This window comes from Trichoderma asperellum, chromosome 2 (genome assembly GCF_020647865.1).
Source record: "Trichoderma asperellum chromosome 2, complete sequence".
NCBI classification, from domain to species: Eukaryota; Fungi; Ascomycota; class Sordariomycetes; order Hypocreales; family Hypocreaceae; genus Trichoderma; species Trichoderma asperellum.
In genome coordinates, this window is record NC_089416.1 from 4565843 (window position 1) to 4580429 (window position 14587).

Genomic DNA, 14587 nt, shown 5'->3' on the forward strand with positions numbered 1-14587 from the left:
TCATGTTGCATCCCGGAATGCAGTAACGAGGTAAGACGGATCCGGTAACCGTCTGACGTGCCGAGGCTCGGTGCTTTAGCACCCCCGACCCCAGATTTTTCAGCCACCCCGAAAGGACCTCCCCCCCCCCCCCTCTCACTCAGTTCCATTCCCTAGGTACTCCGTACAGTACCCAGATGGAAACAAGGCCGGGGGATGGATTTTCATTCTCCCATTGGACAGTGTGTAAGTCACTTCTACTGCTAGTTGGGTAGATGATCAGAGTTCGCCCAATCAAGTGTAACCTAACCTTGCAATACCGAGAAGATCAAAGCATTGTATGTACATACTTTGAACAATACAGCTTAATCCGTCACTTGTATCATGCAGTATTGGTTTCTCCCAACTCCAAGACCCATAAAACGCCAACTCTTCTGCTCGCAACAGCATCCACACATTGATTAGCAACATAGTAGCTTATCCCAACAACATTAACACGCATTTGCCATCGCAGTTCAATGCTCAAAATCGCCAAACGCTAGTGACATATAGGTTACATTGTTTATATATCAAAATGATACCTTCAATTGAAAAAGCTAGGAGAGCCCAAGTTATATCCGGTGACGGACAACACCCTCACCTCTATATCCGCAAGCTACAAGTTTCTTTTGTCCGTCTTTCGTCAAGTGTCCAGACACTTCTGCCTTTCTGTTGTTCAAACAAGCCAAATATCTATCTGTGTTCCACACACAGCCTAAATCCCGTTTCTTTTTTTTATGTAATTGCTTCTTTGTTTCCCAGATTCCATTCTTCTTTTTTTGTATGTTTTGTTTTTGTTTATTTCAAATGCTTTGTTGGTGATTTTGTACCAGGTGTCTCCAAAGGAAGATGAAAAGCAAGGAGAAAATAGGAGAAAAAAGGAGGAGAAAAGAGAAGGAGAAAAAAGAAGGAGAAAAAGAAGAACAGGGAAAAAAAGAAAAGAAAATGCCTCAGTGTCTCAATGCCTCAATGCCTTAATGCACCTCCATGGTAGCCAGACCAAATTCCTCCGATGCCTAAGCCCTTTCGACCCTTTCGTGGTGAGTAGAGAAAGTTATAACATATGAAAAAGTGTGTGGCGAGAAGAAAACAAAAAAAAAAGGGGTATCCATCGTGTCGAGTCATCCATGCATTCTGCCCGCCCAACCAGTTTGCCCCCTGTCAGTCGCCTAGCATCTCGGTTACTCATATTAAGAGCCAGCTCGTTGCCAGACCAAAAACACATCTACTTGAACACCGTTGGATTACCAGTTTCCAAACAATGTAGTAGAAAGTTTGCACAAGGTCACAGACATGCGCTGCTGAATTTCTCAAAATAGAAGAGTTTATGAGATTGTCCACCATTTGCCGGCCGTAAAATAATAAGAAAACTCCCAGTCCCATCCGATGTCTCCACTTGGAATGATAGCAAGACACATCGCCTTCAAAGTCACTGTCTTCATGACTTCATTATAGTAGAAAAAAATTTAGGAAAGATTGCCCAATCTGCACTGTTGAAAAAGAGTTATGAGTGGATACCCATAAAGAAAGTGAATGAGAAGCAGCAAAATCAAGATCAGTTATTAACTGTCGTTTTCCTGATTCCCTTCGACACTATCGGTTGCTGTCTTGGGCTTCTTGCTTGAAGTCGAAGGTCCAGATTCGGATTTACGCTTTGCGTTGGCAACCTCCAAGGGCTTCACCGGTGAGGCGTCATCGCTACCCTCGCCGTCGCCCTTTGTCGATTCCTTGGATTCCATGGCCGCCACCTCCTCCGCTGTCAAGAATCGACCGCCAGGTCCACGAGGTCGGCGCATTGCATGGTTATGCCTGGACTCGTGAAGATACGGCTTACGCCCCTTCGAGGTCAACCTCAATTGCTCTTCTAGGCGCTGACGAGCAACGCGTCGTTTGAGGATTCGATGAAACTGCTTCGCATTGACATATAAGGGCGATTCTTCGACAGCACCGGCAGGCATCTCGGGTGACTGTGGATGCTGTATGGCAGGGGCAGGAGGCATGGGCGGGGGGCGGGGTCCGCCGTGGTTCATCAAGCCCTGGGCGCTCGGCACTCCAGGGCTAGTAACTTGACTCATACGGCGCCCGGGGATCTGAGAAATGCTGTTCATCCGAGGAGATGGCCGGCCATCTTTCTTAGCATTGGGCAGTCGCGGGGAGGTATGAGGCATGCTCGGATCCGAGTGCATGTAGGTGTAGTTGGAGCCGGTTGCCGCAGCTGTGGCAGCCATTGCCGCGGCTTGGATCCCCCCGGGCATGCCATAGGGGACCGTCTGCATGCTCGGTTGAGGCACGCCGTACTGTGGTCCGTACATTGCGTGCGCTGGAGCCTGACCAGGCTGGTGTTGTTGCGATGTGATGATGGGGGAGGTTTGCACGGCGTGTTGGTTGATACCGTGGCTTGTGGGCGACGTGATGCTTGCACCTGCGGCAGAATTCGCGTAACCGGCGTGAGAACTGTGTTGCTGTTGTGGATATTGCGCGTATTCCATCATCCTACAGAAAGGACAAGGACCAAAATTGGTGTCGCGAAGATGTCGCGAGCCAGAATGTGGGGTGGCGCTATCGCGATTCGCCCTATCACAAGTTCAAGACTTGAAGCTAGGAAGACGGGGACGAATAATATCGACAGCGCAACGCTAGGCAAGCTGCTTACAGTGAGTATCGAGAGAGAAGACGCCAGCGACGAATAGCCGAAGCTCGATAAAAATAAAAATAAAAAGGGTATTATCGCTAGCACAATATTTCTTTTGCCTTAATTTTGTTTCTTGTGTTGAAGAGGTTTAAGTTGCGCAATTGCTTTGGGTATTGGGTTGGGCACGTGTAGTTGGGAACTGGCGATTCGATGCTTGGGTAATCGCAAAGAGAAGCGCGCGATGTTCAGGCACCCAAGTCTACCAGACACATGCGTTGGTGAGCTGGCAAGGTGGTGGGATGGTGCCAAGGTACGTGGCTAATGAAGCCGCAAGGCGCCTGCAGGCAGAGTTGTGCTCGCGGGGGCAGAGTGGAGGGTGGCTGAGTTGCCGGGCGCGAGAGAACCACGTGAAGGACGGCGCAAGAGAAAGAGCTGTCTTGTCCTGGGTCTTGTCCCAAGTCGTTGCGACAAGGTACGGGATGACGATAGATGGAGAGGCGCGGACGAAACAGAGCAGTCGCTTTTTCCACTTCCCCAGAGCAGCTCAATCGAGGATTAACAAAGATCTATCCAACCACAGGCGTTAGCTCGTTTGTATATAGGCGAGACGCTGCGAATAGTGAGACAGCGAGAGGTATCCAGGCAGGGATGGGACAGGGGTGTGAGCAGGCAGCGCCAGGGAGCCACACTTGTGATGCGCTGGCATAGTTGTAGCTCATGCATGACGGAATATGCAGCTAGGTCCACCGGGCCAGCAAGCCCACCAACAAAGCCCCCAACCGCTGCCGACACGTCGGCACGCCAGTGAACAAAGGCAAATGAGAGCCCAAGATGGGCGTGTGAAGGGGGAGGGCAACGAGACTGTGCCGATCCAGATAAGCGCCATGAGATTCGCATTAAGAGAGATGCGATGCAGCGCATACGCTTAAAGACGTCAAGAGCAGAATGATGCTTGTTTGCCTCGTCAAAGTCTCCACGACGTTGCCTCTCAGCCCAGTGAGTAGCTTGTCTCATCTGGACGGCAAAGCGGAGAGTTGGGCATAGAGACTAAGACACGCCATGAGGTGGGGGATGAAATCAGGCTGGTGGTGGGTGCTGGCCGTGTCCGGTCAGAGAAAACGACCATTTTGGCCGAGGATGGCAGTGATGTGTGGGAGGGACGGATGGGAGAGGCGAATGAGGCAATCGGGCAGGTAAACTCGAGCCTTGGGCCAACGAAATGGCCTTGTTGCGGAGCTTTGTTCAAGATTCAAGATGTGACGACAGGGCAGATTCTGGAAGTGGGTGCATAAAGAGAAGATGAACTCGCCCGGACGTACTCAGCCCAGTAAACGGGGAACGCTATAGTGGCAGTTGCTAGGGGTAGAAAATGCAAAGAGGCTATGAGGGCGAGGGCTGTGAGACCAGTAGGCGAACTGGGCCGGGCTGAGCGAGTGAAAAGAGTCGGTGTATATGCGTGAGCTGCAGGGCGTCTATATGCCTTTGTCTCTGTGTAGGTTGAAAAACAAATGATGTTGAAGGAAGGGCAGGTACTCATCAAAGCAAACGCGATAAAGACAAAGGGGGCCAGACGAAGAGAAAAACAAGGCAGTGTAGTGTAAAAAGCAAAGCAACAACGACTCGATCCCGGCAACAGGGCGATTCGTGCGCCCCAAAAGAGAAAGGATGCTGCCAAGTAAATAAATAGAAGAGCCGGGGGAGGTCTCTGCAGCTACAAGCAAAGATGACGAGGGTGGTGATGACGGCATCAAATGCAGAATAAAGAAGAAACGAAGCCGAAATTAGAACAAAAGAAAAATACTACGTACCGATTTGACGCAGCCACAGAGAGAGTGCGCGCCGACAAGGAATGGCGTGTCCCTGGATGTGATTTGCGGTGGCGGCTACAGGCTTGTTGGCAAGTATTCCCAGAAGCTGGAAATTGACAGCAACCATGCGACAGAGCGTTGCAGAGCTCTGATTGAATGCTCGGGCAATTGGGAAATGGGCACTGCAGATGCGCGCTGTCACCTGATGACGTGTTGCGCCAATGGAGAGGGCGAAGCTGAGGCTGGCGACGATGATAGGCCTCTGGCGTTGCGAGCTTGCAATGGATGATGAAGAGCCACGCGGGTTGCAGGAAGCTGATTTGCTGGCGGGGTGGACAGGCTGAATTTTTAGGTGAGCGGCGGGTTGCCTGTGCGAGCCTTGCTTCGGGCTGAATGTCGCAAAAACGTTGCTACCGATGCTGACGTCGCAGACCGAATCGCGAGGTGGGGAAGCTTTGCGCTGCTTGCTTCAGCTTTTTTTTTTGGTTTTTTTTTTTTTTTTTTTTTTTTTTTTTTGGGCTGCGCTGCTGTTTTTGGAGCTGCGGGCTCTCTTTGCCGAAGCTGAGGGGCTCCGAGGATCCGGATGCAAGCGGAATGCAAAATGCAAAAACAAAAGAAGAATCAAGACGAAAAGCAATGATGACTTCGCCGTGCAGGTGATGGCGAGTGGCAGCAATGCTAATAAAATGCAAATGCAATGCCTGGGCAGCTAAAACAATAGCAAAGCTTGTCAAGCTTTTTTTTCCTCGACGTTGCAGCAAGCGTGCAAGGCGTGGTCTTGGGCCACCCACACAACACGAGGGGGTCCTGGAGAGCCGGCGATGGCGTGCGTTCACACGACAGGACGGCTTCGGAAGAGCCGCAGAAAAAAAAAAGGCAGCGACTAGGCCGGGTTGCTCAAGGTTTGACGCTGCGGCCTAGACGCTCAATGGACGGGCGTTGCGCGCGGCTTGCCAGCGGATCGGAACGAGATAGTCGAGACGCTGTGAATGGCCCAGCTGGTGTTTCGCTCGCTCCCTGGTGGACGAATCTGATTGCACGCGTGAGCGCGGGAAAGGGCCCTTTTTTTCGCCGTCTTGGACCTCGCAATTGCTGCTGGTTCGTCGGACAGGGCAGGGCGGGATTGATTGGTCGTGGAGTGGGAGGAGGCAAGGCTCGCGAAGAGGACGAGGGAAAATGCGAAGATGTGATTTGAGGGGCGGGGGGCCGGGAGTCTTTTAACACCTGTGACTGGCTGAATCAGCCCTAGAGCGGGGCCTGGATGGTGGCTGGCTTCGGGCACATGCGCTGCCATTGGCTGACAGGCCATGACACGACGCACGGGCCACTGTGGCGCTCGTTTTTTTTTCTCTCTTTATTTCCTCTTCGCCAGTTGCTCGTCCTTTGATGCTTGCTTAGCGCAGAGCGTCTTTGTTTAGGTATTATCCCTTGTCCACGGAGCCGCTCGTACTGGGAACTGTAGCCCGACCACTATGGAGTGTGTACGGAAGAAGCACGGGAGTAAGACTTTGCCACGACAATGCTGGACCCAAGAATATACACGAGGTACACGAGTACTACTAGTTCCTACCTCAGGTACTTGGGACCCTCAACAAAAAAGCTAGCCGAGCTTAGCAGACAAGCAGCGTGCTATGGCGCTTATAAAGTAAAACCTTGGGTTCCTGTGGACAAGTGAAGTGCAAACCTTGTACCCCATGCCTTTTGCCCTTGAGACCGCTTTCACATGTTTCTACGGGATGCTTCGTAGCAGTACACGTCTACATGCTCTTACGTTGCAGAAGCAGGTAGGTAATCTATGCCCATGTCAAGGAGGCATGCAGACGTATTCTCTCTATCCATACTCTATCTAGCATACAGCAGCACTACAAGGACAAAGTGCGAGGTGCATACGAGTGCAAGGACCTACTAAGCTAGAGTGAGTGTGATAGAGGCCCAGCGATTTAGTGCCTGGCACTGCATCCTACCCAGGTCCTCTGAACGTCTCCGTGCTCCCGCGCTTGGTACCCAATAGAGTGTGTACATGATGATGGCCATCGCTTACTGTACAGGCAAATGCAAAGGCTAAAGCTTGCTGCCCTGAGGCTGCCCGTCTCTACCCCTGGCCATTTTGAGTGACAGCTACGAGTACGAAGGTATGTTCGTTATTCCCCTGGCTATCTTGGCTTGAGATTAGGGAATAGTAGATAGTACGTAGTAGTAGTTACTTTCAAGCCATACCACATGCCCATCTCCACAGACAGTAGCAGCGGTGATGGTATGTATTTCCTAGTACGGGCTCCAGTCTCCCCGCCTCCGACAACATCGTCACGCTCGCCCTCGCGCCGTGTGAGTGAGCTGCCAACCCTTGGGCTCCCAGCCCTGTCCTGAGAAAAAGTCATGAATCAGACCCCCATGTCCCTCTCTCCGCTCAATAGTATACCTAATACTATGTAAGGATGCCTCGGACATTAGTGCGATGCCGTGGGAAAATGCATCTTGTGGTGGTGGTGGTGGTGGTGGTGGTGGTGGTGGTGGTAGCACTGCGTGGAGATGGCGATTGAAACCGGCGAGGCGAGTCTTGCCAGGGAAGAGGTACCTTAGTACCTACTAAGTGGCCCAAAGTACATGTACCCTGTGTTTGGACCCCACCTGCAGCCTGCCGTATTGATGCACTGAGCCACGGCAGTATCGAATACAAAAGTAATACGGATATGGCCACTGAGAATGAAAGAAGCGGTGACAGCAGGGGAGGGCAAACGGGCGCAAAATGCATCTCGCCTGTGCGGCTGAAGAAAGGAAGACATGGTCGATATAATGCTACTGTGCGTGCAGTCTCCAAGTAAGCCAAGCAGCCACCAGCTGCGAGGTTGCTGCATCAGGAACGGCTTTAGAACCCAATCAATACCCATGCAAGTTGGTTTCTTTATTTGTGGTCTTTGGTAGATAGATGGCTTGTCATTCGGTATGCCTTTTTGGCCAGGTACGCATTATGATGCTGTCTTAGCAGGAAGCCCAATCACGTCAAGACAGCCAAGATTAATGCTGGCATTCCTTTTTTTAGGCCATGCCTATGATACGCTATAGCCTTATAATGTGGCTGAGGCACTGAATGTACGAAAATACAAAAGCAGCTGTTGCAGTGCTGGACGCGCAGTCAGCGCATATACGCGCCACACGTGATGAGGTGAAGAAAACATGCCTCGTACAGTAAAAACAAGATTTCTGGCAAAAGTCGGTGTGCCCTGGCTTTGAAGTGCATGCGCGGAAATACATATCTACACACACAAAGCAAGGAGTGATGTACGGGTTACAATTACAGATACGCAAAGCACAGAGCTGGCCACGGCGCGGTTTCGTGGGCATTCCCGGGGGTGCAACGTCTGCAGCCTCGTCTCACTACATGGGAAATAAAGGTTGCTTGGGGATGCTGTAGCATTTCCGGGGCCATTCCTTCTTCTGCAAAGTACATGGCTAATAATATGACTTGTCCCGTTGAGCAAATCTCAGCATGTGGAAAGGAAAATCGTGGCGCTCGCCGCGATGTGACGACAGCCCACAAGTCTCGTACCAACCAATCTCGGAGTCACACAGGGTCTAAAACAGCTTGTCACAGGCGTTGATGGCCTCGAAGCTGTCCAAGACCCCCCGTTTTTTTCTTTTCTTTGATTTCGATCATTTGCCCTTCGGAGTAATAATGCTAATAATGCCAAAACCTATTCTTTAGCTTGTCCAGAGAGACTAGACGAGCTGGGCTGGGTGCTAGGTATATCCAGTACGAAGCACTAATGCTGCAAAGGTGGGCCGTCGTTTTGCCTCCGTTGGCTCTTGTTTTTTCTTCGTCTGCCATAGAGAAGAGCAGAGTACCTATTTGGCCTATATCGAGAGACTCTCTCTCTATCTCTCTCCTTCGTCCCTACCTTCTCGTCGAAACAAGCGGGGGGGGCTGGTCATGTAACGAAGCGGCAAATCACGAAAGGCGTCGTATGCTTCGGCACAGCTGAGTGGCTAAAAATCAAGGGCGGCATTTTTGGTCCGCTGTTGTGAGTGGACATCGGGGGCCGCAGGATTTCGGCCTATGTCCTGCTTTAGGCCGTCGGTGCCGGTGAGCCACGAGGTTTGGAGCAAGGCCTTGGGCTCCCATGTTTTCGTTGTCGAGGCCTGACCACCTACCGATTGGCTTTGCCACGCGGTGACTACACCGGATAGTATTGCAGGGGCTCTCTTACGATTCTGGTCTGTCTGGTGCTTGTACGGATTAAGTGTCAGTGGTTCGTACTCGTAGCAGGGCTGCAGTATGGCTTGGTGCTTAATCCTGGCAAAGCGAGAGAGAGAGACAATCTCGCAGCAACGCAACGCGGAGTGGCACCCAGCTTGCCAGCCAGGGTGGGTACCGACCTGCTTCTCGCCGTCTTGAAAGCCTCCAGCCGGCTTGACGAGCCTCAGGCCCCAAGGCAAATGCCAGAGTCCCATCACCATTGCCGATCCGGCTGACCAATAGGTCTGGGCAGCATCATTTCGCATAGACGAGCCCCGAAGGGCTGGACCTGGCGCGTTGCATCACCCTGACATGGGTCGTGCAGAACCGTCGAAATACCACTTCATGTTGCTGCTTTGGTCTCGGCATTGTGGCGTTACTATTACAACCAAAACATGCAGCTGTTTCGTAGCGAATGCATGTACGTACTAGTCTGGCAATGTCGATATGGAGCCGACCCGCTGGCAGTAAATACTATGCAGTACGTACTGTTGCTGGCAGTATGGCCCTCGTCCTTCCCGCTCCATTATCGTGCAGCGTCTAAGCGTTTATTGCAGGGTAGCTATGAGCATCAACCTCACATCTGCGAATAAAAAGGAAAAAAGTAATGCTATAACGCTACCGAGTTGAGACTTGTAGTAGAGAACGATTAGATAATGCAGTAATACAATACATTATAGCAAAAAAAAGAAGCAATCACTTGTCATGTTATCCTTCAACATATTCAGGTACTCGTATGACAACCACCATTTCCGGATGCTAACTTCATGCACAACATCCAACAATCTTCTCATGCGGCTCTACAGTAGCACTGCTCATACGCAATCTTCATCTCTATCGCCCCTGTACATCGACAGCCCAGTAAATTTTATCCCTTTGATTAGCACTTATCAGCCATATGCCACGTTCCACCCCTGCCGAGTCTATTGTCGCTGCAGTATGGAGCACGTCGTACGAAGATCATTGCACGAAGTAGATCATCCCACTTTCCACTTTCCAGGGTTCCCAGCTGCCAGTAAGTTCGCAGCGGAACTGACAGCAAGGGAGAAGAAAAAAAAAGAAACATGGAAACGAGAATAAAGACGTGATTTCGAGTTAAACAGCCTCTCCAATCCACCCTTTCTAATATCCCTGCTTATGGCTCCCAAGCTTCACACAAGATCGATCGAACGCCAAAGTTGGGAGTAAGGGGTATATCCTGGCCATCTGCTGCGAGATGAAAGAGCTCAGAATGCAGCACACAATCATCAGAGCTGAAGAATGGCTGAGCATTAGCTTAACAGAAGCAGAAATAAGGACAGCGTTATGAAGCATGCAAGTCAAGGAAAGATGGCCCTCACCTGAACAATGAGCAAACAAAATAAGGAAATGGTTCAAAGTGCACAATCTTTGCTGATTGCACGTTGCCATATCTAATCTTCCATTAGAAATACTTCTATAGAGGCTAGAAGAAGGGAGCATACACGTCTTCGCCGACCGTACTACACGAGTGCGAGTCGCCATCGAACCTATAAACGTCTCCTTGGTATCCCGGCAAGCTATACAACCACACCTACATCTCCCGAGTTAGCAGTGATAGACTTAAAAAGCTAGGGGAAAAAAACGTACATTTATGGCAGCTGCTGAGGAAGAAGCCATAGCATTAAGGCAAGACAGAACCGTAGACAAGTGCATATTTACAAGGACAGCGCAGAGTTGAGAAAGACAGACACCTGAAGATGTAAATACGTCCCGATTGCTAAATTTGACACTTGGAGCAGGGGGGAAGAAGTATTATAAAAGGACAAGGCTATATGGGTATACAAGGGCATGCAGTACGGATGCTCGTCTGAGGCATACCAAATGGTGTACCGTATCGATCCGTCCTACGTGTCTTACATCGCCCCATGACACCTAAAAGCAATGCTCCGGCTTCGAGTAACAAATTATATTCATTATGTAAATATATTAGAGCCTTTTAATTTCCACCCAATTCGATGGCTTTGTGTCACTCTACTGCAGTAAGGTTTGTAATAGTGTGTCTCGTCAAATTCCAAGACTAGATTCAGATTTGTGTAAGTGGTAGTACAATCACACCATGACTTTGCTCTTTTAGCGACGTGATAGTACCGAGAGATATAGTACTGACCGTTATAATAAGTCGCTAGAAAAATTACGGCCAAATAAAAAAAAAGAGAAAAGAAAACAGATATATCTCTGGTAAAAGATTGTGAGGCTTAATACAGGGGACGAACGCTGCTCACTTAGGTGCAGCGACAAAGAAGCAAATTTTATTCTCTACAATGCATAAATCTCACATAGGTTCCACCCCAAGGATTCCTCAAGCTTAGCTGGTAATCTGTCTTGACCTACGACGAAGCGATAAACGCACAGTTCACGTCGAATGAATTGCAAGGCACCATCTCGATATATACAGCCTTAAAAAAAGGGCATTCTCTGAGATTAATCGAAAAGCGGGTATAATAGAAGACAGTCACGCACACAAAAATAATAATTCAAGTTTAAGCACCATGGCATTCACTCTCACACTCACGCTCCCGGCAACTTTCGAGCTTTGTTCGAATAATTTGGCATAAGTGACCTGCTCTAGACTCTACATCTATCTAGTACACAGTATCTAGAGACACTATTTACATATAGTACTAGGCAAGACAAGAATCTAAATATAGCACATATATCCGTGTGGGTGGCCATGTAAGGGAACTACAAATTACATTTGACAGACGACTCGAAAACCTTCCACCACGACTGCGGTCACAAGACTAAGAAAGTTTGGCGGTGAGATGTGAAGCCGGGGAAAAAGTTTTGATTCCATTTATAACTTCTTTGATATATTTGAGATAACATCAATACGTTCTAGATACGAATGATTGCCAATTGCAGGGTTTTGAATTGTGTTTCAATTACCGCCCAAATAGTATTCACATGCCGCTGATATCGGCGGCAATGCTTGCTTGAGACTTTTATTTCCATTGCATGTGAAATCTACTAGTTATAAACAGACTAATCAATGTTTACAAGCTGGGCTCAACTACTGTGAATGGCAAGGATTTTTACTGTATACTGTCTGGATCCATAAATGGACAGTGCCTAGGCAGCTGCATACACTTCAAAGAGTCATCATGCCACAGCAAGTTCAGCTCATATATCGAATGGCGGTGTAAATATACGGAGTGTTCACTCTCATCTTCCAACTACCCTTCCAAAATGAAGAAAGAAAAAAAAAACGTCCTTCACATGCCCGTAAACAGGCGCTTATCCACCGTCATGAGTGTCTCGCCCCAACGCCATACCTGCGATGAAGGGGTGAGTATATCTGGGCCACTGAGCGTCTACGAAGGATGTCGTATGCTTGAGACTAGTGGGAATAAACAAGGCTCTACGCGAGCGTTAACGCCGAGCCTGTTCAATCAGGTTCGAGGCTGGCCATGGTCTGGAACGCCACGATCACCATTAGGGAATGGGAATGCTGATAGGAGCGCCCTGCTAGTAGGCGTTAAGGAACGGAAGGAAAGGTGTTCTCTGAAGCGTGGTATCTCTAATCTCTTCCGAGGAGAGCCAACAGCTTAATGACGAGGCTCCCCATACGTGGCATGCAGAGTGATGCTCCATAACGGGCCCGGTTTATATGCTTTTCCATCACTCTGACATGCAGCGTCGAATTCTCAATGGTTAGTTGCTTGCCAAAATAAAACAAAAATCAATCCGGGGGAAGTGATATTCAGATGAGGAGGTGTATGCAAAGTAAACAAACATCATGGACGCCCCGATTGTCCACAGCCAGTCTCGTTGGTACACACAATTCGTCTATATCGCTAGGTTGATGAATCCTTCCTCCTACAAGGGTCGAACACGGTGTAACTAACACGACTCATCTATGTCTAGCGTAGCTGTCACTAGCAGGGAGATTCAAGGTTGTGGCAAAAAGTTCGAAGTAGTGGGCTAGATCCATACTTCCCCAGAAGCCAGCTAGATTTGCACAGCTGGTCGTGTCTATGAGTTACCGGCTTTAGTGTTATGTTCGAATAACTAGACCACAGATGCTGGAAACAACTGAGAAAGGCGTGGGTTGAGTTTTTCTGCTCTTTGTTTTGCTTGTACTGATACGCCGACCTACGACGCCTCGTTTTCTCAAGGACTGATTGTCGTGTCTGGACCTTAGCTTGAAGGCCCTGGACCAACATCCTACAAGTATGTACGTAATTTTCTGTTAACGAGCCCGACGGACAAGGGGGGAAAGCATGAAGCTAAATGATGCAGATATGTTGCTAGAGAAGGCGTTCCCTCATTTCCGCGGGGTGCGTTACACAAGCCTAGGCACACCACCATTGCCTAGGCTAGGATTAATAGCTTTGCTATGATGTCGTGGCCCAACTAGAGAATAGAACGTAGCGGGAAGGAATGGGAGACGATGAGTAGGGAGCCTTGTGGAACGAATGGCGTCGGCGCCCACTCCCCTGAGATGGAGGAGAAAGATTGGCGGCTTGCATCTTCATTTTAGACAGACGACTGACCAAGTGTACGTACGGTCCTAAAGCCAAGACGAACAACGCAGCGATGCCCAAGTTGAAGCACGAAGGCCGAACGGATTTCAACGCTTGTATGCACGAGGGGAAAGAAGAGCCTCAAATTGCTTGGGGCACTGCATGTTATAGGCCTTCGAAGACCCACCCAAATTCAGCTTTTCTACCTATGGCGACTCGGCGGAGCCGTTTATAATGCATGTTGGTTGAACATGCCATCGACCAACAGCACTTTTCAGGCCAGAGTCCAAAAGGATGCATCAGATTGGTGTTAGTAGTACCTGACTCAAGCAGAGACTACCTCGGCCATTTGTTAGGCAACACAATCCTGAGGAGGAGTAATGCATGCTAGTATATGCAGTATCTATGCGATGCGGACTCCATACCACTCGTACACCTCCCGAGGCATATTCGCTGCTTTCGATAATGCCCTCATGTCGTTGACTTTTGATGCGCTTATTTTCTTTAGCGGAAAATGCTGTTGAAGCGCCAGAAAGACCCCGAGGCCTTGCGTTTCTCTCTTCCTTTATGCAGGCGTAGAGCGGCGGCGCTTAGGCTGGGGTGTAGTGGTGGCAGCTTCAATATCTAGAAGCATAAGCGTCTGCTAATCCATTGGCGGGGACGTCAATTAGCCCGATTTCAATCCAGAGGGCATGTGCATTTAAGCCCGCGCTGACCGGCTGCAGAAGCGACTGTGGTCGCAGTAAATGGCCGCATTAGACAATGCAATGACAATGCAATATGAGGTCTAGAGGCCTGGATTGAAGGCTAACGGCGCTGTGTTGGCGCCGTAGAGAAGCGTGTTCATATATATGCAGCCTATCAAAAGAAGAAATAGGCTTGGGCCCTTTTGAAAGAGGTGAATGAATCAGAAAGAGGTGGGAAGAAGAGCTGGTGGCCCTGGTCTGGCCTGCTTCGTACGGTCATGCCGCCAGCGCTTGTTGCTACGGTTCCATCGCGAGTGCATATTTGACCAAGAGTGACTAAGCGCCGGCTATTGCCAAAGCTCGATCTGAGGGTTGGGTGAGGGAATGGCGCCGGGACGCACGAAACTGAAGTCGTCTGGAGACGGAGAATCCTTCTTCGAACCCAAGGCGTGAAGTAGTGATTCTCCATATAGCAGCCGATGCGCGCGCATCGATGCATCGAGAAGACGCTGCCAGATCGTGGGGGCTTGCCCGCAAGATGATTGGGAGTGGAGAGACGGCGAGAAGTGCTGCGAGACGCTGGGTCGGATTATTTGTTGTTTTGGTTGTATTAGGACGGGAGGCTGAGAGAAGGTTAATTGGAATCAACCCAGATCCTGTTACTCGAGTTGATCGTGGAGATACCGCCAGGGCGTCTCCCAGTAGCAACATGTATTGCGCCAACA

General features: G+C 49.7%; 4 protein-coding genes across 4 annotated transcripts; all 4 read right to left on the bottom strand.

Moving 5' to 3' along the window:
* Positions 1 to 1580: 1580 nt before the first annotated feature.
* TrAFT101_003807 (uncharacterized protein) lies at positions 1581 to 2510 on the bottom strand (the record flags this gene model as incomplete). The annotated part of the gene is made up of 1 exon (XM_024903088.2): positions 1581 to 2510. One exon carries the CDS (start codon positions 2508 to 2510, stop codon positions 1581 to 1583), a length of 930 nt encoding a protein of 309 aa, XP_024766427.2.
* A 5932-nt stretch (positions 2511 to 8442) lies between these two features.
* TrAFT101_003808 (uncharacterized protein) lies at positions 8443 to 8913 on the bottom strand (the record flags this gene model as incomplete). The annotated part of the gene is made up of 2 exons (XM_066126994.1): positions 8443 to 8682; positions 8833 to 8913. The coding sequence occupies 2 exons, from the start codon at positions 8911 to 8913 to the stop codon at positions 8443 to 8445; spliced, it is 321 nt and encodes a 106-aa protein (XP_065983102.1).
* Positions 8914 to 9405: 492 nt separating this feature from the next.
* Positions 9406 to 10375, bottom strand: TrAFT101_003809 (uncharacterized protein). Its single transcript, XM_066126995.1, has 4 exons — positions 10301 to 10375; positions 10156 to 10244; positions 10033 to 10104; positions 9406 to 9945 (listed from the first exon to the last, which is right to left on the bottom strand). The coding sequence occupies exons 1-4, from the start codon at positions 10364 to 10366 to the stop codon at positions 9828 to 9830; spliced, it is 345 nt and encodes a 114-aa protein (XP_065983103.1). The 5' UTR covers positions 10367 to 10375; the 3' UTR covers positions 9406 to 9827.
* Positions 10376 to 14037: 3662 nt separating this feature from the next.
* Positions 14038 to 14361, bottom strand: TrAFT101_003810 (uncharacterized protein; the record flags this gene model as incomplete). The annotated part of the gene is made up of 1 exon (XM_066126996.1): positions 14038 to 14361. The coding sequence occupies one exon, from the start codon at positions 14359 to 14361 to the stop codon at positions 14038 to 14040; it is 324 nt and encodes a 107-aa protein (XP_065983104.1).
* Between the last annotated feature and the right edge of the window lie 226 nt (positions 14362 to 14587).

Bases quoted from the DNA above. Each gene is read 5' to 3' on its own strand.
- TrAFT101_003809 (XM_066126995.1), bottom strand. From the start codon at position 10,366: ATGCACTTGTCTACGGTTCTGTCTTGCCTTAATGCTATGGCTTCTTCC. The intron at 10,105-10,155 runs GTATGCTCCCTT...ATGGAAGATTAG, and splicing joins AGTACGGTCGGCGAAGACGT to ATATGGCAACGTGCAATCAG. The intron at 9,946-10,032 runs GTGAGGGCCATC...GCCATTCTTCAG, and splicing joins TTTGTTTGCTCATTGTTCAG to CTCTGATGATTGTGTGCTGC.